Source organism: Boleophthalmus pectinirostris, unplaced genomic scaffold (genome assembly GCF_026225935.1).
Source record: "Boleophthalmus pectinirostris isolate CB_2022bp ecotype Guang Dong unplaced genomic scaffold, ASM2622593v1 HiC_scaffold_23, whole genome shotgun sequence".
Taxonomy (NCBI): Eukaryota; Metazoa; Chordata; class Actinopteri; order Gobiiformes; family Gobiidae; genus Boleophthalmus; species Boleophthalmus pectinirostris.
This window is the reverse complement of record NW_026571207.1, coordinates 6,153,833-6,179,443: the sequence shown is the minus strand read 5'-3', so window position 1 is coordinate 6,179,443 and position 25,611 is coordinate 6,153,833. Positions and strand designations below refer to the sequence as shown.

The 25,611-nt window shown below is 41.4% G+C and overlaps 1 protein-coding gene across 1 annotated transcript in view; it reads right to left on the bottom strand.

Moving 5' to 3' along the window:
- The window catches only part of LOC110169279 (complexin-1-like), a 40,797-nt gene that overhangs the window by 6,282 nt on the left and 8,904 nt on the right, over positions 1–25,611 (bottom strand). The window contains exon 2 of the mRNA XM_020934802.1: positions 2,362–2,576. Coding sequence (XP_020790461.1) covers positions 2,362–2,576 — 215 coding nt within the window. The remainder of the gene's footprint in view (positions 1–2,361; positions 2,577–25,611) is intronic.

Below are 25,611 nucleotides of genomic sequence, written 5' to 3'. Positions count from 1 at the left end.
TAAAAACAGGTCTAAAACAGGTCTAAACCAAGAGTAAAACAGGTTTAAAACCGGTTTAAAGCAGGTTTAATAGCAGGTCTAAAAACAGGTCTAAAACAGGACTAAAACAGGTCTAAAACAGGTCTACAAACAGGTGTTAAAAATAGGTCTAAATCCAGACTAAAACAGGTCTAAAACAAGACTAAAACAGGTCTAACAGCAGGACTAAAACAGGATTTAGCCAGGATTTAATCATGCTGCCGCACCGCCCACCGGCCCTTCCAACTCCCTCTGGTCCGCGAAATATTGTCTAATATAAAACCACTGCTTTGCAGAATAAGAAATAAACTTAAATAATCATCATAAAATTAAAGAGATACATTAAATTAGAGATAAGAGTGCGGAATGAAAACCTTAAAACCTAAAAACCTTTCAGTCATCAGGTAAACAGGCCTAGTGCCGAAACGTTGCACTTTTTGTCCTAATAAATCTCACATTTTGCAAGTAAGACGGTGAGCGGGATTTTTCTCTGTGTTCTTGGGCTGCTCCCTCTCCTCCAACGCACCCGTCCCAAGTAACTGATGTTCGAAGTTTTCATTCTTTTATACCTCTTCTTAAAGTGCGTATGACAGGTTTTGACAATTCTCTAATTTTGACTTAATACCTACAGTAAATATAAATTACAGAAGTAGCAAAGTAAAAAAAAAAAAAAAACATGTTGAAAATTTAGTTAAAAGTGGAGACACAAGAAATACATTTTTCCTGATACTTTAGACATGCTTTCAACAAAATAAGTGTGCTTTCTTGTAGTTATATTTGTCAAATAGTAATCTTTGTGTACATTAGAGGAGTTTTGGCCTACTTAAAGCACGGTTGCTAGGTAACAGTTATGGAATTCCCCAGTGAGATGTAACGATTTCTGACCAGGAAGTAAAAACCTTAAAAAATGGTCAAACTAGCTGAAAAATGTAATGTAAATGTAGATGTTTTGTAAAATCTTAAATGTAATGATCTTCTATGTGTTTTAATAATGTTTCAGTGAGTGGTTCGAGCTGTCGTGGACACTGAAAATCACATGTTTCTGAGTCTGTGTGTGGAGGAAACCATTACTGCGCGGTGAAAACAGCAGCTCCTTGGATAAAAATGAGACAAGAAGCAAAGAAACACATTCTGTCTGTGACTTTGTCCATAATACAATGATGTCAGAGCATAATGTCTGAGTTCTGACATGGAATCACGCTTTTTGTAAATGTAAATGAACACCAACTGTGACGAGTACTATCAAGAGTTGGCTTTTAATTTCGTCTTTAATTTCTCATTAGTTATTCCTTTTTTAACGGTTTTGAAGAAATTAAAAAAGCCTCCCATGCTCCCCCCCAAAAAATTAAACGTAATAAACAGAAAGGTGGACCTGATGAGCCAAAGAACAGAACAAAAAGCTGCGACACCGGGCCAACCCCACACAGGGCCGCAGAAGTCGGTGCCAGCACCCGTAACTAAAGACAAACAAACAAACAAACAAAAAAACAACAAACGTGAACCCAAAGGAAAAGTGACAACAGCACAGCCGGTTCCACCAGGTCAAAACAAAAGGCTAACAGGTAACAAAAGCTACATGGCGGCCCACCCTGCACCTGGCTGACAGGGACGAGGCCAAACTCAGGGAGCGTGCACGGTCTGGCTCCACACAGCCATGCAAAAATAAACCATAAAAAAAGTTCAGCAAAAAAACACTAGTTACGAAACGTATTACAAAAAAGGAAACAAAAACAACTGATGGCCCAAAACAGTTCGCCCGCGCGTAGCACCAACTCATTTGGGCTGAGCAATTAATCACATTTTCATCATGATCCGGTCATTTCTAATTACTAAGAGGGGATGTTGTGCTAAATAACGTTCCCTCCGAATGAGGGATTACACTTCTTCACTATCACATCAACAACACAGTGGCGGATGGTGATGTAAACACTAGGAGGCACTAAAACTTTTTTTTTTTTATAAATAATTATCAAAAAAAGTATGTTTTGCAGACCTCTACTAATACTACAATAATAGGCTACGTTCAGACTGCAGGGCTTTTTCTTGTGTATATTTTGGACAGTATTCTCCCTAGTGTGATCATTAATGTGGAACTCTCTAAAATAGAACTTTACTTCCTGGAATTTTCAACATATTTGTCGACTTTTCTTCACAGATTGCTTCTTGTTTGGTGTAAAGTTATAATTTATATTTACAACAGCTATTATCCTATTCAATTTAACACTTTAAGATTAGGGTAAGTAGTAATTCTGGTGAAGGACAGTATCAGTGTCTATGAGTTTACGTGTTAAGTCTCCACCGAGCGTAGAGCCCCGTGTGCTCGTGTGGAGGGGGGTGCTGTACCTTGTCTCGGATGCCCTGGCGCACGCTCTCCCTCTCGGCCTCCATGCGTGCGTACTTGGCCTTCCTCTCCTCCTCCTGCTGCCTGAGGGCCTCCTGTCTCTCTTCTTCTTTCTTGGCGGCGTCGGGGTCCTTCTCCTCTTCGCCTCCCAGCATCTTCCCCATGTCTTTGGTGGCCCCTGTGACAGAGAGAGAGGAGAATAAACATGGAGTCAGTACTAGACGTGGGACGGTAGAGAAATTTGGTGTCACGTTCAGACTGCAGGGCTTAATGCTCAATTTGGATTTTTTTGTGAAATCAGTTTTTTGCGAGGTCATTCACATTTCTAATTAAATGTGACTTGTATGTGATCTCCAGTGTGAACTTTAAATGCCCCAAAAGCGTCCCGCATGGGCATTGGAGGACACGACGACATCACGTGCAGAGAGTGTGTTCAGTGTTTACAGAAGTTGCCTAAGGGCCTGGCTCTAGTGCACGCACACGTAACCTCACGAAACCACAGCCGCGTGTCAGTGGCTCCACCGGCAGCTCCAGCAGGACGTACACACGCAGCACTGACTCTGTGTTTGTCAATGGGAAAGTCGATCAAACTTGACTGGGCGCGTTTAGCCGCTTGTATCAGGTCTACAGTGAAACTAACAGATGAACAGGCTTGTATTTCCCATCTATACAGGCTGACCAGGGCACATGTGAGGATTTAAAAAGTAAATTTCAAAGCATTAATTAAGTCTTTCTGGACCTGGGCTCTTTCACACAATACACAACTGCCCCAGGAGCATGTTGTGCTGATGGTAAACGCACAAACACAACAACAGATGCTGTCTATGTATTTTGACGGGGATACGCGCCTATGCTCACGTAAAGTGTCAAAAATAGGATGGATCCTATTTTCTGTAATCTACGCATGCAGGGCATTCTGCTCCATATGCACATCTAGTGTGTACAGTGGAGCCGCCCTCATTGACTTCCAATGCATTCTGAAAGTTACGCCTCTAAAAGTTTCAGTTTTTATGCTTGCGTAGAGCGAAATATGCATGCAGTGGGCTTGTCTCCAAAAATCCGGTCCAGTTCTTTGTAAATGGACAGGTTACATGTCCATGGCTGCTTCATTTGAGTCTTTAGTCTCCTTGTATTTATCTCGCAGGCTCTTTATTTTTTGCTGGCATTGGGGCCAGGACTGCCTTTAGCCACATTCAGACATTTCTTTGGCAATCATTTCAAAAACCACCCGGTTCTGATAAGACCCCTCCAATTTGGCCTGAATACAGCAATCCCTCGAAATATTATTTATATATAACCTCCCTTTCCCTCCATTGACTAGACTCCGAGCCAAACGTGTAGGTGGGATGAATGTGACCTGGCTGTTCAGACTGAAGTCGCATGTCAAAAGATCGGATATGCATCGGTTTTAGGAGCACATATCCAAGTGGACTGGGTCACATTTGAAAAAAAAAAAAATCAGATCTGTGTCATTCAGACTGTCATTAAAAGATCAGATACAGGTCACATAGGGGCGAAAAAAAAGGATCTGGGTCACTTCAGGCTGCAGTCTGACAGTCTAAGTCTCTGCTCACAAGCCTAAGTAAACAGGAAGTTCTCTGCACTGCTCCCTATTCTCCCAGCACACAGCCCCTCCCTGCTCAGCCCTCCACTAAATATGGCAATTTCAAAGCAACAAAATGTAAAACGGTGAATGGATATGTGTTAGAAAGACGTGTAGGCTAATATCCCCATTTTCTTTAATAATATGATTGCATCTTTGTAATTAAGAGCGGTACAGCCGATCTTCTTTCAGTAAACGCGTGTGTTTTTGAGAGGAGTTCAGACTTCCAAGGATCGGCTTTGATGAATATTTTTCAGAACAGTTGCCGCCTGTTTATTTGCTCTGCTCCGTGCAATTGAACACATCAAAGCCCCGGCAGATTGAGCTTCCCCTCTCAGTAACGCCGCAGACCAAAACACTGAACCACACGTTAATCCAGGGAGGCCAGGCTTTAATTTGTGTCACTGCTGATCTAAAATGATTGAGAACATGTCCAAACACGTATCTTATTTTCCTGGCTGTTTCTTGCCCAGTGCAGTTGGATGCCTCTTCTAGTCGTACACAAGACAAGTCTTTCTTCATGTTGTGCTACTGCAATTTGAGAGATGTGAATTGCTGTTTTCACCCCTTAAATCCATGTATCATTTGTTCATTCATTTTTCGAAATAAAACCAAAAATAAGAAAATGAAAAAAACAACAATTTTCTTCATTATTTTCCTCTACAACCAAAATAAAAATTAAAAATAAAAAAGATAACTATTCATTTTTTCAGTTTTCGATTTTGGGTTTAATTGAATAAATGAACTGGACTGAACCAGGACTGAACCAGAACTAAACCAGGTCTAAACCAACCAGAACTGAACCAGGATTGAACCAGGTCTAAACCAGGACTGAACCAGGACTAAACCAGGTCTAAACCAGGACTGAACCAGGACTGAAGCAGGACTGAACCAGGTCTAAACCAGGACTGAACCAGGACTAAACCAGGTCTAAACCAGGACTGAACCAGGACTGAACCAGGACTGAACCAGTACTGAACCAGGTCTAAACCAACCAGAACTGAACCAGGATTGAACCAGGTCTAAACCAGAACTGAACCAGGACTGAACCAGGTCTAAACCAGGACTGAAGCAGCACTGAAGCAGGTCTAAACCAGGACTGAACCAGGACTGAACCAGGACTGAGACCAGGACTGAGACCAGGACTGAGACCAAGACTGAAACCGGGACCAGACCAGGACTGAGACCAGAGGTGAGACCGGTTCAGTCCTGGTTCAGACCTGGTTTAGTTTGGGTTCAGTCCATATGCGGCGCAAAAGTCTAGCATCACAGTTTAATCACATAAACGGGAAACGTTCATTTAAGCTAAAAAATTAGACAACTGAAGGCGACGGTGAATTTGTCCACGTTTGGTTGTGATTCTGTGGAGCGTTGGGGGGGACGTGAAATGCTTTCTTCTTCCTAGGGGGGGCGTGACAGAAAATAATACATGCATCCCCAATTTCCCAGTGGGATGCGTCTATTGACAAAGCTGATCTTTTCAAGTCTTTTGAACCATATCGCTTTTGTTTCTGATTCTGATATTGTCATATTTTAGTTATGGGATTCGGACATCGTAATTGTGTAGTTGTTGGATGTCCTAACACCGGAAAACAGCTCGAGAAATGGGCTTCGGAAGTTTGCGAATAACTGCAAAAGGGAATCAGATGTGTGTGACTGCAAACCTCCGTTCAAACTGTTTCCCTTCCCAATGGAAATGAAAAATAGCGAAAGGCGATGGGCAATATTGATACAAAGGAAGGACGAAAAAGGAAACATTTGGCTACCTAAATCATCTCGAGTTTGCAGCGAACATTTTGTATGTGCAGCACCATCCACATACATCGTAGTCGCATTTCACTATTTATCAATTCTGTTGAGAAGGGAAACAGTTTGAACAGAGGTTTGCAGTCAACCTCGCAAACTTCTGATGCCTGTTTTCCGCTGTTTGGACATCCAACAACAACACAATTATGATGTCTGAACGTCATAATTAAAATATGACAATATCAGAACAAGAAACAAAAGTGATATGGTTCAAAAGACTAGAAAAGATCGGCTGAGACAATAGACACATCCCACTGGGAAATCAAAGATGGTAATTTGATGCTCACTTTTTCGGAGGATCCTTCCCAGTACGCACGATGACCAGAAGTCCAAAATTCAAGATGCATGTATTGAGAAGTACTGGTTTAGTTCCACTTTAACCAGCAACCACAAAGCGCACTGTGCCCTGTGCATGTTACTGGACTCTTCTCTTATTTCACTAGTGTTAAACAGGCCCGTGGAGCTGTGGAGAAATGCACAACCAAACCTCTACGTGATAAACCCTTAACTGTCCCGGCCAGAGGAAGCGAGGTGTCACAAAGGGTGACAGCTCCGGAGCTAAAAATGGAAAGCGTAATGCTCCCTGTTAGCGGGGCTTGGAGGTGTTAAGCCTCTAATGCTTTAAAATTCAATTGTACCTTCCGTCCCAAATGCTCTTATGATCAAAGTCGGTGTTGACTTTTGTAAACACTGCCTGCGCTTCCACCCACAGCCAATGCAAATCTTTTCAACATTAGCATCCGAAAAGTGCAGAACAATTGCGAGTTGAATCCATCTTGGAGCAGATCCGCGGTTACCTGGCTACGGGAGCAGTGTGTCGGCTGTGCTTAGCTGTCGGCTGCATACATTAGCGTTGTAATTCAGGACATGTTAGCAGCTGTAATGATTCATAAATATTAATAAGTTGTCTGTTAGTATCTATTCACAAGATGTAGCGTAGAGAGGAGCTTGATTCTCCGGAGATGACGGAACCTTCGTTAACCTCTATAATATTTTCAGAGGTAAAATGTGAAATGTCATTTGAGTGCGAAAGTGCATCTAGGGCAGCGCAGTTAGTCAGATTTAATCAAGATCGAAAAAAAAAATAAATAAATAAAAATGCTTGTGGTTTGAGGCAGACTTTGGAAGAAGAAATTTTGGGGTTGTTTTGTTTAAAAGTTCTGCACAAATAAGCCCAGTTCATGTTCAGAAAGTTATGATTAATGAAATGTTCGGCAGTGTCGCTGGATGAACCAAAGGCAGTACAAAAACATGAATAAAAACAGAAAGGAAACAAAAAGGATGCTATTGAAAGCTATGCTCATTAGTTTTTTTTTTTTTTTATAATGAAAAAGCTAAAACTGAATGAGATTTGATCATTATCAGGAACAAAAAGGATCATTTTGTCAAGTAAAACACTGAACAAAGCATCACAATGAAACTTGAAAGATGCTATATTTTACCGTCTTAAAAATGTGAAAAACAGAACTGGTTTCTATTTCTTTTCCTGTAGAAATTCAAATATAAAGGCATCAGACTTAGATCAACATGACATTTACAACTAAATTCTGTAACAATTTAATATCTGTGGGGTTTATAAAGTTTCAGACAGATTTTGAAAATAATATGATATGTGGTCATTAGATGCTGATTAGCACCGAGCAAGCTTTCAAACTTGACATTTACTGAAAAATACTTTGAAAAAGATGCATCACTGAGCTCGCCTTGGGCTCGCCTCTTCACAGATCTGTTAAAGAAGTGGTAAAATTGCTGAACTCTGAGCTTCATTGGTTTCTGGAAATCGATATGATTCATCAGCTGTGTGTGCAAATGCAAACACATGAAAAGTGTTTGCACCAGAAGAAATGCAACTACTGCTCTGAATGCTTCATCATCATCATCATCATCATCATCAGAGCAAAAGGGAAACAGCTCCTCAGCTCCTAAATCTCTTTGTATCTCACTTTGCACGCAAACGCCAAACTGTAGTTTTCCAGAAACTCCACTCAAGCTGGAGTTTTTAGAAAGATTTGTTTTCAGAAAATTTGCCATTTGTGTTTAAATGATGGGCCCAAATGAAGTGAAATGTCTCAGTTTTTAAAAGCCTTTAGCATAGATCAGAAAATAGCGTAATATGGGCCTTTTGTCTGGTGTAGAGTCAGAGTATCTTCTCTCTCTGCACGTCCCCTCAGCAGATCAGAGCAGCGGAGTGAACAGTGGCCTCTGACCCGGGGCCCCAGCACAGTCTGTCCACTCAGAGACCTGCAGGGCCAGAGCGGGGCCTGACCATCTGTGTGGTCAGACAGCCAAGGGAGGTCTGTGGTACACACACACACGCACACACGCACACACACACACACACGCACACACACACAGCGGCATGACGAAGTGTGAACGCAACACGGTTAATATTTTATACACAACACAGCCTAGGAACAACAAACACTGTACAAACAGAATATCTTAGAATCTCTCAAACAGGTTGGGTTCATGCGCTACAGTTTGATGTTGTGATCATTTTGGATAGAGCAGAGGAAGATATAACTCTTTTGAAAGAAATATCCAAACTTTGATCCACCAACGCTGGATATGCCATCGCTCTGCCTAGAATGCTTTACAGTGTGACATTAAACAGTACTAATTTAAATTTTTTCAATGACATGCAGGGGTGTAGTGGGCGTGGTACGTGGGGGTGCGCCATCCACCCACTTCTCCCGATGTGAGATATAAAAAATAATAATAAATATAAAAAATCCCTAACTTAAATGTCAAACCGGAGCAATGGTGAAAACAACCTGCATAGGCTCATGATATCTGCAGTACTATCCCATAGTGACCTGAGACATGAGGGACCATGAGGACTGAACCAGGACTGAACCAGGACTCAGGACTGAACCAGGAGAACTAAACCAGTACTAAAGCAAGACTAAAACAGGACTAAAACAGGACTAAACCAGGACTAAACCAAGACTGAACTAGAACTGAACCAGGACTGAGTGTTGGGACAAGACCAGAGGTGCGTCTGCGTAGACTGTCAGGTGACCGTAGGTGAAAGGACCAGCGCAGAGCTCTGCGCCCCAAGGGGCTAAGCGCAGTCTTTGCTCAATCGCACTTTGAGGACACCCTGCTCTCTCTTACGTCTAAGATTAGTGCTGGTGTAGTCCTGGTTTAGTCCTGACTTAGTCCTGACCCGCCCGTGTGCAATTACTACCCGCCCATAAAATTCCAGAACGTTAAAACCCGCCTGTTTCAGCAACTATCTGCTCGTACCTGTCGGATACCCCTGGATACTCGACCTGAAGCAGGACTCTGCTACATGATTTTTAATGCACAGAAGGTGACGATAAAGTACACGGAAAGTAGAGTCTCGATCGCTTCACCCTGATCTGTGCGCTGTGTGGATGCAAACAGACACATGTAAGGAACTCCTCTCACCTTTTTACTTTTAAAGAACGCTTCAAACTGGATTCACAGCGCTGTTATTCATTATTTGTGTAGGACAAATTCCATGAATAATGTGGATGAGCTGCTGCAGTTCAACTTTACAACTTTACAAGAGGTGAGAAATATTTATTTTTGTTATTTTCTGAGTTTGTCTTGTCCCTCTGTGCCTGTCACTCCTCAGCCCCTGACACTCTCTTTCTTTCTTTTCAATTTCTTTGGATGTTTCACAGTTGTGACCTGACAGAGCCGTTCAGAGTCACACTGACATCGCACACGAGCAGCATGGTGGCTTCAAAATCGCACACGAAGACACAAAGTTGGGTCACGAAGACACAAAGCAAATCGCATCCTAAATCGGGCAAATTCTCCTGTAGTGTGTGGTTAGTCCCAACCATGAACTGTAAATATAAATGCACATAGTCAAAGTACTAACGCAAATAGGAAGTGAGCACGGGCATGACTCGGCTTCATCGACTAAAATTCACTTTTTTATTGAAACTGCTTTTGTCAGGCTCGTCATTCCGAGCTTAAAATGTTTGTATTAACCCATTCTACGTGATCATTGGGTTTTTATTTCACTATTTTGTGCCTAAATCAAGATATGGACATTATTATCAGACCAATCAGGAGCCCACTTTCCCTGAGATCAGTTTCTGCGAGGTTTGACTGACAGCGCTCCCTGGTAAAGCAGCAGCGTGGGCAGAAAGGTGTGTGTGCCGTCTACAACCTTGATTCCAAATATAGATATCGGCTCCGAATTATCCGCTGTAATTGCTAGCCTTGTTTGTCTTGATTGGCTGGAGCTGAACGATGTGGGTGATGTTCCCACAGTTCCCTTAGTGCATTTTTTTTTATAACAAGGTTTCACATAAGATCAAAACATTCTACAGACCAAGTAATATTTAATACAGATTATTACTAAAATGATTATTATAATGCGGGTTTTTGTTGTAATATGGTGACTTCTAGGGTCTAAATCACTGATAAAAATGATCAGGTCCAACATCTGTTAATTTATCTTTTATATATTTCATGGGAAAGTGCAACGTAATGAGTAGGAAAAACAGGCTCGTGTGCCCATCTGGGAAAATGACTAAAACGTGAAAACCACCAACACATTGAGTGCGTTTACATGTGCTCGAGTATCCCCGTTATGATCAGGTTTTTTGAGTATCCTGGTTATGTGAGTGTCCATGTAGAGCACAGGTGTCAAACATAAGGCCCGGGGGCCACATCCGGCCCTCCAAGACCTTTAATCTGGCCCTCGACTGATTTTCAACTAAAATATTTTAACTATGTTTTCTATTTAAATATTGGTAATTTGGTCTCCGGTGTCTCTGTACGTGGCCCCTCCCACCAGAGCAGCACAAATGAAGACTTGTCTCTTTCCAAACGCTCTTAAAGGACCATCGTTTTGACTGTTGACCGTGACACCTTCATCAGAAAAATGTCAAAAATGAGAAAAGTAGACGCAGAGTGAAAAATTTACTTATCCCTATTTGCATATGAGTTCATGTTAAAACATTGTGTTGAAATTGCATTTTTCTTAAGGTTTCACGTTGTTCATAATATTATAACTTTTGTAAAAGAAAGAGTTCATCAATTAAAAATATTTTTGTAATAGAGTTGCATTTCTCTGCACAAATATTTGAACTTATTGTTATTTTTGGGGTATATATGCCATGAGTTTTCTGATCCGGCCCCTTTGCGATCAAAATAGGTTGGATACGGCCCCCGGACCAAAATGAGTTTGACACCCCTAATGTAGAGGCAGTATTCTCATTTCAGTCTCCTGGTCGAATGAGTGCCCCAGTTACGAGAAACCAAAATACTTCTGCTGTCTACAGGACACAGTATCCTGATTTCTCAAAACTGATGCTGTACCGGTCATGTGCGAACTCAAGTAACAAAAATGGTAGGAGCAATTACTTTCCCAAAACGACTCACAAATATTTCATACTTAAAGAAAATAAAGCAGTCTACTATTTAATACAGTCACATTTTAACACCAGACTCACTTCTGTGGTGGTTTGTGCTGCTGTTGAACCAATCTGACGCTGTGACACTGTTTTATTTTTCATCTGTCAGAAACGACTTTTACTGAAGCTGTGACAAAGCTCCACAGTCTCGTGTCCTTACTCGAATGCATGTCGTCTTTTTTGTTGTTAGAAACCTGTTAAAAATCCTCAAGTTCGCAAAGTTGCTCCATGGTTAGCTCCTTGCCATATGTGTGCCATAGTTAACAGGGTCTCCAGGATACTCTGATGGAGCATGTACATCACAGCCCTGCACCGGGTCGGGTACCTGCGGACCTGTTTATATTAGACTATCCTGTACAAATTGTCATAATCACAGTACAATCCCTCAGTCGTCCAGATAGAATCCATGGCAAAAGGAGAAACTGAATTTGCCAACTGGACAAAAGTTTAGTTGGTCGAAACTTTTGTCCAGCTAACAAACTGATTACTTTTCGACCAAGTTCAGTAGGCCTACAGGGGGCTACAATAATTAACAGCATTTTCCCGAGCAGCATTCATAGTTTGAGGAGCATCGGCCTAGGTAAAAGAGATAAAAGTTAAGTTGACAGTGCTGGCGTTGCTTATAAAATAGTCCACAATGACTCTTCCAGGGCAATCTGTGTGTGTGTGATTTATCATGGGTACGGGGTGGAAAGTTAATGGGTCCGGGTGGGTGCAGATTTAACTTTGATATAAGCAAGGGTTAACAGGCGGGTGTTGTGCTTTACTGCATGATTGTGGGCAGGTGCGGGTCTCCAAAAATGGACCCGTGCAGGACTCTGATGTACACAGTATCTTGGTTCAATTCAATTCAGTCTTATTTTTTCCACAATTTTAAATTTGAATCCCACAATAGGCACACGCTTATACGTATAAGTAAATATGTATATACATTTGACAGATATTATGTATGCCAATATGTGGTAACTGTGAAAAAAACATGGACACCCAAGGAAGTGGGAAAAGCTTGTATCATATGGGATCTATCACCACTGCATGATTCATTGAATGTCTTGACAGATTACTTAAAGGTTGTATAGATGATTTACTAAGGAAAGAGGAAATACAGCGAGTGTTTGTCCTTTTTCAAATGTTGACACGCTCATCCTCCACAACTTCCTAAGTAGAAACGCCTCCTCCCACCTACTCCTTACGATAGAAATCCTGCTTGTTTACAGCCGGTGCGTGTTCAGAATTGCTGAATGAATCGCTGTTGAAGTTTCCTGTCCAGAAGTCATTTAGCGACCAATGCATCAGTCTTTAGACCCCTCATCTGCTTTAGTCGCGCCATCGCTGGAGGGAATCTCCAAGAATCTCCAAGAATCACCTTAGTTTGGCTTCTCTCCTTCTCTCTCAAATACGGATTTTCTTTTGCGGCAAACTGGTCACGTCTTCTGCCATTGCAACAAACTTTGTGCTAACTGCGAGGAAGCTACAGTTCGAGTAAACAGGGTCTAGCGTATGTGGAATGCATAGGAGGCGTTCCCTAGAAACATAGGGAGCTTGATTGATACCCTAACTGAAAATAGATAATGAAGTATCCTCGTTATCTATTGCCAAATGTTTAGCTGAGCCCACCACCACAAATGGGCAAGTTACTTTAAAACTGTAATGTGTTATTTATTATTACTTATTACTGTCATTTGAAAGTAATTCGTTACATTACGATATTACTGTGTTTAAAATGTAAGGCTTTACGTTACTATAGCAGCACTTTTAAGTTACTCTCACCAAAGTAACTGCAAAGACGCTGAACTTTTGTGCTGTATACTGTATGGACTGAATGAGGACTAAACCAGGACTGATCCAAGGACTGAAGCAGGAGGACTGAACCAGGACTAAACCAGGTCTAAACCAGGACTAAACCAGGTCTAAACCAAACCAGGACTAATCTTGTACTAGAACTTGGAAGTGCCTTGCAGACACTCAAGGCACGATTGAGCATTGGCTGCGGTTAGTCCCGTGGAGCGTGGAGTTCTGTGCCGGTCCTTTCGCTCGCGGTTACCTGACGGTCTATGCGGGCGCGTCTCCAGCATTTCACCGCTGCTGATATTGCGGTGATTTTAGCGAATTTGCATGAAGAAAAACGAAAAACCCACCACTTCAATCCAGGTTAAAAATGCATTGTAAAGCGCATCACTGACATTTGTACCAAGTAAAATATTAACATTTTTTTTCCCTGTAATGCCTTACATTACTGCGTTACAACAAAAAGCAATGCATTACAGCAGGCATGTCCAAACTATGGCCCGGGGGCCAAATGCGGCCCTCAGACAAATTTTTCCTGGCCCTCAGGCTTCCAGGTGAATTGGCCCAAATTGCCTTGCATCAATTAAAAATGAACTTTTTACTGCAAGTTTTTTGAAAATCTACCTTGATAAAGCCAATCTTTAATATTTAGTGTGTAGTTTTAAGGATCTTAGCATGAATAAAGACTGATGGTTCATTCTAACGTGTTAAACATGCACATATTACAGTTATTCACTGTATTGAGCTCCAGTCTACAGCCCTCGATCGGCCCTCTGCTTCATTTGTGTTTGGATATGTGGCCCTTGATGAAAAAAGTTTGGACACCCCTGCATTACAGTAATTGTTACTTTTATAACGCGTTACTCCCAACACTGCCCACCACGTCCACAGCTGATGGATTTTTCATTATTTTTTTCTTGGTCAACATAATTACATGTCTATAATTCAATTTTGAAAAAAAAAAAAAAAAAATCATCCATACAACCATACAGATTCAGTTTTTGGTTAAAGTACATCAGCAGATCTCTGTTCAGTTCTGGTTTCTCTGAGAGCATGTAAAAGCCACATCCAGAATACTATCATCACCAGGATAAGGCTCATAACCGGGAAACTAATGCGCATGTAAACGCACTCATGAGCACAGGGCTGGAGTGTGGCTGTGTCCAGTGGGTCGTACATGTTTTGTGGAGGTCCCACTGCTCCGAGCACGAGCTGAGAGCAGAGGAACACTACTTACACTGTGAACTAATAAACTACAGGCTCCGAGACTTTACATTTGACTCTCCACAAGCGCACACTGCAGCTTAATGGCCCATAACTGTAATCAGTGAGGTTGGCATGTGATTTGTTTGTTTTTTAGTCATGGCCTCCACACATTCTTGCTGTTATTGCAAGGGAGAGTTGAGCATTTCCTTCCTAATAATATGGTGAAAATGAAATATATAAATCTGCTAACTGTCTGTACAATAGCCATTAAAAGTCATTAAAAACGCATTAGTGCATTTGCTTCACAGAAAACCACAACATGTATTTCCTCTGGGAGATGGCTAAAGTAATTGTAATAATCCTTATTATTATGCTGCACTGTGCGATGAATCAGAAGGGCTAAGAAAAGCGTGTTGTTGGCAGTGTGGAAGAATATAGTTGAAAAGTGTACAGTATTTTTCAGACTATAAGGCGCACTTAAAATCCTTTAATTTTCTCTCTCTCTGGTTGTGATTACTGACCTCAAACTGATTTTATGTGGTACACGGCGCTCAAAAATCTGTCAAAATGTTTTAGTATGACTTTGGTAAGCTACGGAGCTCAACAGCCCTGCCCACTCTGAAGCCTGCTGTGGTTCTTGAAGTAGGAACAAACCAGGACTGAACCAAGACTAAACCAGGTCTAAACTAGGACTAAACCAGGATTGAACCAGGACTAACCAGGTCTAAACTACGACTAAACCAGGATTGAACCAGGACTAAACCAGGACTGAACCAGGACTAACGCAGTGCTAAACCAGGTCTAAACTATGAGTAAACCAGGACTAAACCAGGACTGAACCAGTGCTAAACCAGGACTGAACCAGGACTAAACCAGTGCTAAACCAGGTCTAAACTATGACTAAACCAGGATTGAACCAGGACTAAACCAGTGGTAAACCAGGTCTAAACTATGAGTAAACCAGGATTGAACCAGGACTAAACCAGGTCTAAACCAGGACTGAACCAGGACTAAACCAGGACTGAACCAGGACTAACGCAGTGCTAAACCAGGTCTAAACTATGAGTAAACCAGGACTAAACCAGGACTAAACCAGTGCTAAACCAGGTCTAAACTATGAGTAAACCAGGATTGAACCAGGACTAAACCAGGTCTAAACCAGGACTGAACCAGGACTAAACCAGGACTGAACCAGGACTAACGCAGTGCTAAACCAGGTCTAAACTATGAGTAAACCAGGACTGAATCAGTGCTAAACCAGGTCTAAACTATGACTAAACCAGGACTGAACCAGGACTAAACCAGGACTGAACCAGGACTAACGCAGTGCTAAACCAGGTCTAAACTATGAGTAAACCAGGACTAAACCAGGACTAAACCAGTGCTAAACCAGGTCTAAACTATGAGTAAACCAGGATTGAACCAGGACTAAACCAGGTCTAAACCAGGACTGAACCAGGACTAAACCAGGACTGAACCAGGACTAACGCAGTGCTAAACCAGGTCTAAACTATGAGTAAACCAGGACTAAACCAGGACTGAATCAGTGCTAAACCAGGTCTAAACTATGACTAAACCAGGACTGAACCAGGACTAAACCAGGACTGAACCAGGACTAAACCAGGACTGAACCAGGACTAACGCAGTGCTAAACCAGGTCTAAACTATGAGTAAACCAGGATTAAACCAGGACTGAACCAGTGCTAAACCAGGTCTAAACTAGGAATAAACCAGAAATAAACCAGGACTAAACCAGGACGGAAACAGCACTAAACCAGATCTAAACTAGGAATAAACCAGGACTAAACCAGGACTGAACCAGGTCTAAACTAGGACTAATCTTGGAGAGAGAACCCCGAGCTGTGGAGCAGAGTGTCCACAAACTGCAATCGGGCGATGGTTGAGCTTAGCCCCGTGGGGCGCGGAGCTTTGTGCCGGTCCTTTCGCTTGCGGTCACCCGACAGTCTACGTGGGCGCACCTCTGGGCCCGTCCCGACACTCAGTTCTGGTTTAGTCCTGGTTTAGTCCTGGTTCAGTCCCGGTCTCCTCATGTCTCAGGTGACTAGAAGACAGTTCTGCAGATATCATGAGCCTATGCAGGTTGTTTTCACCGTTGCCAATAGCTCTGGTTTGATATTTACGTTGATAGCTATTTAATATTTCTTATTTTTTTATATCTCACGTTTGGAGAAGTGGGTGGACGCCCGCATACCACGCCCACTACACCCCTAGACTGAGACAAGCAAGTGGCAGACCTTTTTTATTTTATAGTTTATGGAAAAAATGTATAGAAAATTGACAGAATTTTTAAAAGAAAGATCCAAACTTCCATAATAAACTTATCATTACTGTCCCCCACTGTCTAGTAACCATGCCTACTGGATCCACTCTTATTATCACAACAGTCAACTCGTTCTCACATACATAAATACACTCTCTCTCCCCTCAGCTCTATGGACCGCAGCAGCACGACGGTTGACCTCCCCAGCCTCTCCATTGTCTCAGCTCTTTTCTGGCGTCTCCTCCTCCGGCAGTTTCTCATTTCGCACATTTGCCCCTCCAGTAAACTGCTCATTACACCTCACTGATTTGCGTCTCTGCCGAAAGGTCATGTATGCATTATTCAGCTCTTTTGGGATCTGCGTGGCTGCTATTTCACGATTTCAACCTTTACATTTGATGCACTGGAAAAATCTGCACTCATTTGTGACAAAGGGAACTAATTATAAATACTCAAGGAACTATAAACAGCAAAAAATCCCATCTCCACTTAAAGGGCCCACTATTTTATGATCTGTGTTATAATGTTGTTTCCTTCTTGGATCATTTAAGCGTCGAAGTTGCCAATCTCAACTGAACTAAAGGTAAAAAGGTCGCTGCTAACAAAACACAACTCTAATTTATGCCAATCCTAAATCTTAACAAACAAACAGTTACAGATAAACAACCATGTAAGTGGAGTGCTAATTGTGCCTCGAGAGGAACCCGCTATCACCTGGAGCTTCATGTAGAAAGTGATGATATGGTGTGAGTAAAATGAACCCGTCGGAATAACTTAATTCTACGAAGACAACTGCGAGTGGAGCTGTGAAACGTGAGGTGCAAATCACAGGTACAACAGAAATAGAACCTTCAGTATAATCCAATCATTCGTCTTCAGCATCATCCATTATGTTAAGATTCTCTACAGAAACCCTCAGAGGACCTCACACAATTTCAGATCATTTCAATGTGTTGTTTTACCCACCAACTTCAGCTAGGAGTTTGTTCACTCTTAGTAAACTTGTGGTTCTGGGGATAGATACGCTCTGGTTGGAACATTCTTTGACATAATAATTTCTGCCACTTTTCTCACTAGGGCTATGTACCGAAAATCTGTTCCAAGTAAGAACCAACTGAAAAGGTCTGGTAAGTAATGGTACTGAAAAACTAATGTTCATTCGGTGACAACTTTCGGTTCCTTGGCTTTACATGCCAAGCCAGACTGGTGGCCACCTAGTGCCTCCTCTCAGTTTCATTTCTCTCCAGCGACCAGGTCAGGAATCAGAATACACAAGACAGTTCGCAAAAACCCCAGAAGTGCCAATCAGTGAAGAGCCATACATTCTGTGTTGGCAACAATTCACAAGATCGAGGATTTAAAGCTGGAACAAAGAGAATCTTTGATGAATTTTATCAAGGGAAAGACGTTATTGTCCTTCTTCCTCCGGGATTTGGGAAAAGCTTAATATACCAGTTAGCCCCGTTAGCGGCGCATTACATACGTCACGGCCAATTAGCAGCGATTGGTTTAATGAAAAAAGTACCCGCCTACCGTCGAGTGAACAAATTCTAACGCTGTGAGGTCAGACGGTTTCTATGAAGTGAAACTGTCTGATGAATCAGGCTATTACATGCCGGCGACAATGAGCCAAAAAATCCACCGCGCTGATTTAACAACAGTGCAGGTGCCCTGAACAAACAAATGTCACAGAAACACCACTCACATTTTACACAGTTTTTCATGTGTCCAAACAAACCTCAATCATCTTACCGCTAAAACAGAAGAGCCGAGGAAACAGTGTGCAATGTGAATTTATATCCACCCGAAAACACTTCAAGTCTCCACATAAATCCACATCCAGGCAGTCACAGTCTGTAGACTCTGCATAAGGTTGAAGCCAATTATATAACATGAACCAAACAAAAAAATAATGGTTCAGGAATTGGTACCAAAAAGCAGGTATCGGTATCAGAAAAAAAAAAAAAATGGTACCCAGTCCTATTTCTGACCTCCTCCCAGAGACTGCTACCTCAGAACGAAGCCACAAGCAGTGGAGCAAAGTTTCTTTAGAATCCACGTATCATTCGTTAATTCGTTTTTCAATATAAATCCAAAAATAAGAAAATGAAAAAACAACTATTTTCTTCATTATTTGTCTCGAAAATGAAAAAAACAAACAAACAAACAAACAAACAAAAAAACAGATAACGACCGTTTCCCATTTACATGACTTCTGTGACTGCGATGCTGGACTTTTGCGCCACATACGGACTTAACTAGGACTGAATCATGACTAAACCAGGACTAAAACGTTTTCAGTCCTGGTCTGGTCCCAGTCTCAGTCCTGGTCTCAGTCCTGGTCTCAGTCCTGGTCTGGTCGCGGTCTCGGTCCCGGTCTGGTCCTAGTTCAGTCCAGCGTCACAGTTTAAGTCATGTAAACGGGAAACGGTCTTTATCCGTTTTTTCCATTTTGGTTTTGGAGACAAATAATGAAGAAAATTGTTTTTTTTTTTTTTTTTTCATTTTCCTATTTTTGGTTTTATTCTGAAAAACGAATAAACAAATGATACAGGGATTCTTTAGCATCAGCTCACTTACTACATGCAACAGGTCCCACATGTTCTCAAAAAAACACATATTGACTTTTGATATTAACTGTGTGTGTGCTTTGGTACATGCTGAGTGCTGTTTGTTTCTGGATCCTCATTCCAAGTCCTCAATATGGAAACTGAAGAAAGCTATTTTAAGTCAGTTGAGAGACACTAAACTTATCCAACAATACTACTGCACTACACTTACATTTACCCATAACAGAACTTTAAACCATGTCATTTATATCTAATAAGGATGTAATTTGGCATGGCCCTGTTGTGATTCTGCTGTTGGTTTGGTCTGAGACTGAGAGCTGTGAGGCACATATGGATTCTGAAAAGTCTGAAAGGGCCTCTGTGTGTGAGACTAAAGTGCTCTCATAAGTACAGTGAACACAGCAGGCTCCACAACTCTGCTCCATCACCACAGAGGCAGCCCTGAGCCACACCTACAGGCACACGCATCCATCCTGGACTTAAGCTGCAGGGGCCCGGGGACACTGGAGGACACTGGAGGACACTTTGGGACACATTTCTGCAGATAGACCTCTCACGATAATTAATACATCCACTTATCATTCAAAACATGGGATTAGAACAATGCTTTTTTAGAGGTGAATATTTATTGTGTGTGTATTTTCTTTGCAGTCTTTGCTTTTGGCCATATCATAAGATTTTAACCATAACATGTTGATCTATGATGGTCACCTGTCAATCACGCTCATTTGAACTGGAGAGATTCACTTCTAAAGTACTGAAGAACTGAGTATTCTGGATCTCAAGAAAACAACGTTTGTTTAGCATGTTAGAGAAATCAAAGGTATAATACTCCTTACAACGGAAACTAGACTAGACAGGCTGGCACCACCTAGTGCTCAATTTCATTTCTCTCCAGCGACTAGGTCAGGAATCAGAATACACTAGATGGTTTGCAAGAACCCTGGAAGTTGTAGACCGCACAACGGCCAATCAGCGAAGAGCTGTGAAGCCATGACGTCAAACTCAAGTGTCTATCTGGGTCCCTTTTGTGGTGCAGCACAACAGTAAACAAAGCGGTCGAGATGGATGTGGACGAAGACAGACATTCTGTGTTGGCAACGATTCCCGAGATCGAGGATTCAAAGAGAATGTTTGGTGAATTTTATAAAGGGGAAAGACGTTATTGCCCTTCTTCCTACGGAATTTGGCACATTTCATACGTCACGACCAAACAGCAGCGATTGGTTAAATAAAACAAGTACCTGCCTACCGTAGAGCGAACGAATCCTAATACTCCGAGGTCAGACGGTTTCCACGAAGTGAAACCGGCTGATGAATCAGGCTAGCATGAGATTGAAATGGACTACACTATCACAGTGTCTTGAGAGTTCATGGCTCTGGTTGCTGGATTATGTTCTGATGGTAAATAATTTATTATCATCATTATTTTTTAATTGAATTTATATAGTGCATATCTAGACACCCAAAGCACTTTACATTGCTTTACACTCACTCCGCATTCTGTGGTGGTAGACACCGCTTTTATATTTCTTGCCAAGGACCAGTTCCAACTCATGTCTCTTCATACAACTTTCGGGCTGCAGGAATTTATTCTACAACACCTCTTTAGAAGACAACTATACATGTTTTATAAAAGCAGACAAACAAATGGTAATGTTATTGAAAGGAGCTAGAGATCAACATAGGTTTTTTTATGCCTGTGGCCAATGCCGATATGAATGCTTAGAATCCAGAAAATTCTATGAGCTCTGCTGATTTATTTTATTTATTTATTTATTTTTTTGGGCCAGTATTTGGGACAGATTTTAAAGTCATTTTGGTACAAATGAACTTTAAAAACCACTAGCATGATCTACAGCTATACATAGGAGGGTCTGACAGCATGCGGCACTTTGTCGTGATGACGTTTACGGTGACGTTAGCTCCCACTGGGCTTTGCTTTTTTCTAATGCAGAAGTCAGATGACTTGTTTCTTTTAGTAAGTTGCTTTAGATGAATATTGTGAATAAATGTGCTTAATTATAAATATAGACCAGACACACGCACAATATGTCCTGATTAATGAAACAGCTAAATGAATTCAAGCACCGTGCATCCTACACTGTGAAAGTCTGACCTTTCGGACACAGGACATTTTTTCGTCTGTAGCGGACCAAATATCTCCTGAATCAGAGCAGCATGAGCCATCTTCTAATTAGGACCAGTCAAAGTGTTCTTCAGGTTTTGCTCTCATCACTGGACTGCTGCTGGGGATTTCCTAATCATGAACTTTTGATACAGATCTGGTCATATTCTGCACTGGCTGATCTGAAAACCTCTTACAATACACACGTTTAACTTTTGTCAGTAATTAAAATGGGGAAGTGTCTTGATGTCAGTTCATGATTGGCTGCAGTTGGTAGTGACCATTCAGATCAGGGTGAGGCAACGTTTCATCAGCACTGAAACTGGCAATAATAAGATAAATGGATAATCACCTTGCGAAACAAAACACCAAATTATAGCGTATGAAACTTGTCCACTGTTTTTGCAATGAAGAATAAATCAGCATTAGAAATCTTATCAGCAAAAGCTCTATTTGATTTGAACATGTAATGGTAATCACACTCTTAAAAAAAACATTTCCCTTAAAAAGCTTTGCACAGTTTTCATTCCAAAAGCAGATATTGTGCTTTTGTTTGTCTTCTTAACCAACCTGAGTCAGCTCGGAAACGTCTGGGTGTATTCAACGCGCTGTAATATAGCTGTCTTTTCAAAGAGCAGTTTCAATCACCGCTCCACTGGCTCTTTTCAGAAACAGGTTAAAGGGCCAGCAGGGGCAGCAGAGGGTAGATTGACAGTAAAATTTTCAATAAAAACACAGCTTGTTATAGGTGTCTAAAGCTGTTTCTCTGTAAAATGTCATATTTAGACTGGATCTACTGGTTTAATGTACATATTAGGCCTGATATGAAAACTACAGATTAGAATAATGTATATATTTGATCAAAGACTCCCCTTTAAGTTCTTATGCACATTTTCAGTGGTAATTGGAATTTCAGAGTCTGCTGTGGCAGGTCTAGAACCTTCGACCTGTTTGACAATGTTTCCCTTTCTGTTCAAAGAAACGAAAAAAGATGGAGGTGTTTCAGATATCAAAAGAAAAACTGTGATTATCTCTGTCCATCTGCAAAAACAAAGCACTCGCTCACTGTCACGCAGGCGCCTCAGGAATGTACAAAAAAACTGCAAAATGATTCGGTTTGCCTGTATCATCTGGATAAATGTCGATCTCTTTTGCGAAGCAGGACTGGGCCTGGTTTGTACTCGGCTGGGGGACTGTTGGGAATAGCCACAGTGGGGAAGCAGTGGCTCTAGTACAAGTCCTTAGGCAAAAAACTTCGCCCACCTTCTGTGTGGCTGGTTAGTATTCGTCTTGCCTATGTGGCTACAAAAGCATCTGACCACCAAAGTGTGGAGTGAACAAATAATGCCCAAAATTGTAAAGTGACTTTGAGCTTCTAGTAAAAGCTGCAAAAAATACATTCTTATTAGATTTAAAAAGAGTGCATTCTGGAGGTTCTGAGCTTTCACATGAGCGATGGCCTGTCCACGTACGGACAATGAAAAACAATCTTCTATGTGTCCTCTACCTGCAGGTTAAAGCTCTGGTAACACAGGTTCAGTTGTGACTGTAGTAGTGTCGTCATGATACTACAATTTCAAACTTGATTTTGATCCTAAAGAATAGACTCGATACTCAATAGTGATTCTAAGACCACAATCATTATTAAAAAAAAAGTCTAAACTAGTTGTGGTCTTATATCTGTGTAATCCCTCAGTGGTCCAGGTAGGTTCCACAGGGTAAGGATCATGCAGCATGGGCGTTCAAGACGTGCAACAGAAACTCCCTGACGGGCAATCCTGTAGTTTGTAATCAACCAGTCAGAAAGAGTTTTGCACTGTCCCTCTTTTTCGCTTCTTCTTGGCAAAGTCTATACTGTCTGTGTTCGAAGCAAAGCAGCCAAGTACAGCATTAACACTAGTATTTCTCATGAATGCAGTTTTTTTCATATCCAAACTATTGCACTTACAGCAGTAGATCTACTACGATGTTGAAAATACTGAAGGAAGTAGGCTGTACAATATAGTTTTTTTGTTTGTTTGTTTGTTTGTTTTTTCTGAAGGGTACATAAGCTAGTCAGGCTGTCACCACCTAGTGCCTCCGCTCAATTTCATTTCTCTCCAGGGACTAGGTCAGGAATCAGAATACAGTAAACAGTTCGCAAACACCCCGGAAGTGCGAGTTTGCCAGTCAGCAAAGAGCCATATATTCTGAGTTTGCAACGATTCCAGAGATTGAGGATTTAAGATGGAACAAAGAAAATGTTTGGTGAATTTCATCAAGGGGAAAGACGTTATTGCCCTTCTTCCTATGCGATTTGGGAAAAGCATTTAGCCCTGTTTAAGGCGCATTACATACATCACGACCAAATAGTAGCGATTGGTTAAATGAAAAAAGTACCCGTCTAATTAGGTTAGATGGTTTCATGAAGTGAAACCGGCTGATGAATCAGGCTAGACATAAGCTATTTTGAGAAGTAAAACAATGCACTGCACAACTCAACATGTTACTATGCGACGTTCAGTGGCGACTTAGCGTTGAAACTTAAAGTTCCTACTTTTACCATTTGTTTCAATCATAGACATGTATACACTACCAGTAGAACGTTTTAGAACACCCTAATTTTTCCAGTTATTTATTGCAGTTCAAGTCGTGTAAGTCCAATGAAGAGCTTGAAATGGTACAAAGGTAAGAACTGAACAGTCAGGGGTTAAAAAAAAGATAAAAGGTAACAAAACACAAGTCCAAGCTCTGCCAAAACTACCTCAGGAAAAAAAAGAACAAGATGGTAAACTTGAAAACATGGAGTGTCCACCACAGTCTCCAGACTTAAACCACATCGAGCTGGTTTGGGATGAACTGGACAGAAGAGTGAAAGCTAAACAACCTACAAGTGCCACACATTTATGGAAACTTCTGCAACAGACTTGGGAAGAACTTTCTGAAGAATATTTGATTTCTATTGTAAAAAGAACGAGCCACGAGTGAGTTCAGCTGTTCTATCTGCCAAAGGTGGACACTTTCATGAATCAAAAGTTTAGAATATGTTTTGATCAACAATAAACAATAAAAAAACCTCCATTTATGTTACGTAGGCCGACAATATTGCTCCGTAGTGGTCCATGGGCGTACACTAGTCTATGTGTTCAAGATCACTTTAAAGCTATTCAGGAAACGTTCTTTACTTTACGATCTTTACGGTACTTTTGACAAGCCTCTTACATACTGCTGTAACTATAACCACACGCCCACACGAGCAGACATGAAACACGGCGGATGGATAAATATTTCACTGATTTCTCATTCACATAGTTTATTTACTACAGATGGGAGACGGCGCATCACACAGTCACATACGTATTTGATGAGAGGAAAAAGCTTGTTTGCAGTCGGAGTGCGGCTGCAACAGAGAATCCAAACACGAAAAAACATTTTGGAGCTAATAATGCGGCGCGTCCTTCAGCGAGACAAGAGGGAGTACGGCAGGCTCTCAGCTCTGTCCTCGGGAAGACGGATGAATGGAGAGGATGGGTTTATGTTACATCACGCGTGTCAATAGTTTCCAATTGAACTGGAGGACACGCCTGCATTCTATGGTGGAATTAGTCTTTTAAAGGTCCATTATTGTGCAAAATTTACTCCTGTGAACTTTAAGACATGTTAGAATGTTGTTACCTCATCATTTCATTCACACATGTTTGAGCAACCCTTTATTCTACATCTCTGAAGCTCAAAATCCTCTATTCTACTCTGTGATGTCATGAAGAGGAAGTTTTCAGCTTTCACCTTTAGGGCTGAAACTGTCCACTGAAGGTGTATGGAGTTTCATTCTGAATTGCCACTTGGCATCACAAGGTGGAACAAAGTGTTTGCATTTTGACAGAAGAACAATATTAGTGTAAAGCGGGCACTAAAATGAAGAGGTTTTGTCATGGTTTGTCTGATAAAGTGAACTACTGTCTTTTCACTTTAGAATGAAAACGTAGCAGCATTAAGACTACGTTTACACTGAAACGAATCACCGTATCACCGTATCGGAAACAATCTGCGTCCAGACATGTCGTTTCTGTGTCCGCAAGCCTTCCCTATCCACACATCTTTGAGCATATTTGTTTACGTTTTACAGAATCAGAACTTAAAACCACATGACTAATTTGCATAAACTAAAAAAAAAAAAAAAAAGCTCACTATTGTGCACTGATGTAGTTCAGCTTCTGTCGGACTAAAGGACACAAGTCAGTGGAATATGAGTGTTCTTTCTGTGACAGAGGGGTGTTCTGCTGATGATGAGTCTGTTCTGTGTTTCTGTCGCGTTGTAGATGGTTCATGTTAAACTTTTCAGAGATTATATGTCTGCAGGTCATACGCACAGACTGTATATATGAATGGACATATATTCTAGCCTCTTAGTGTTTTGGCGCTGAATTACTTCGCGGCGCATAGACCTACATCAGTGTATCAACGTTTTGAGGCACCCACAGGATCAGAT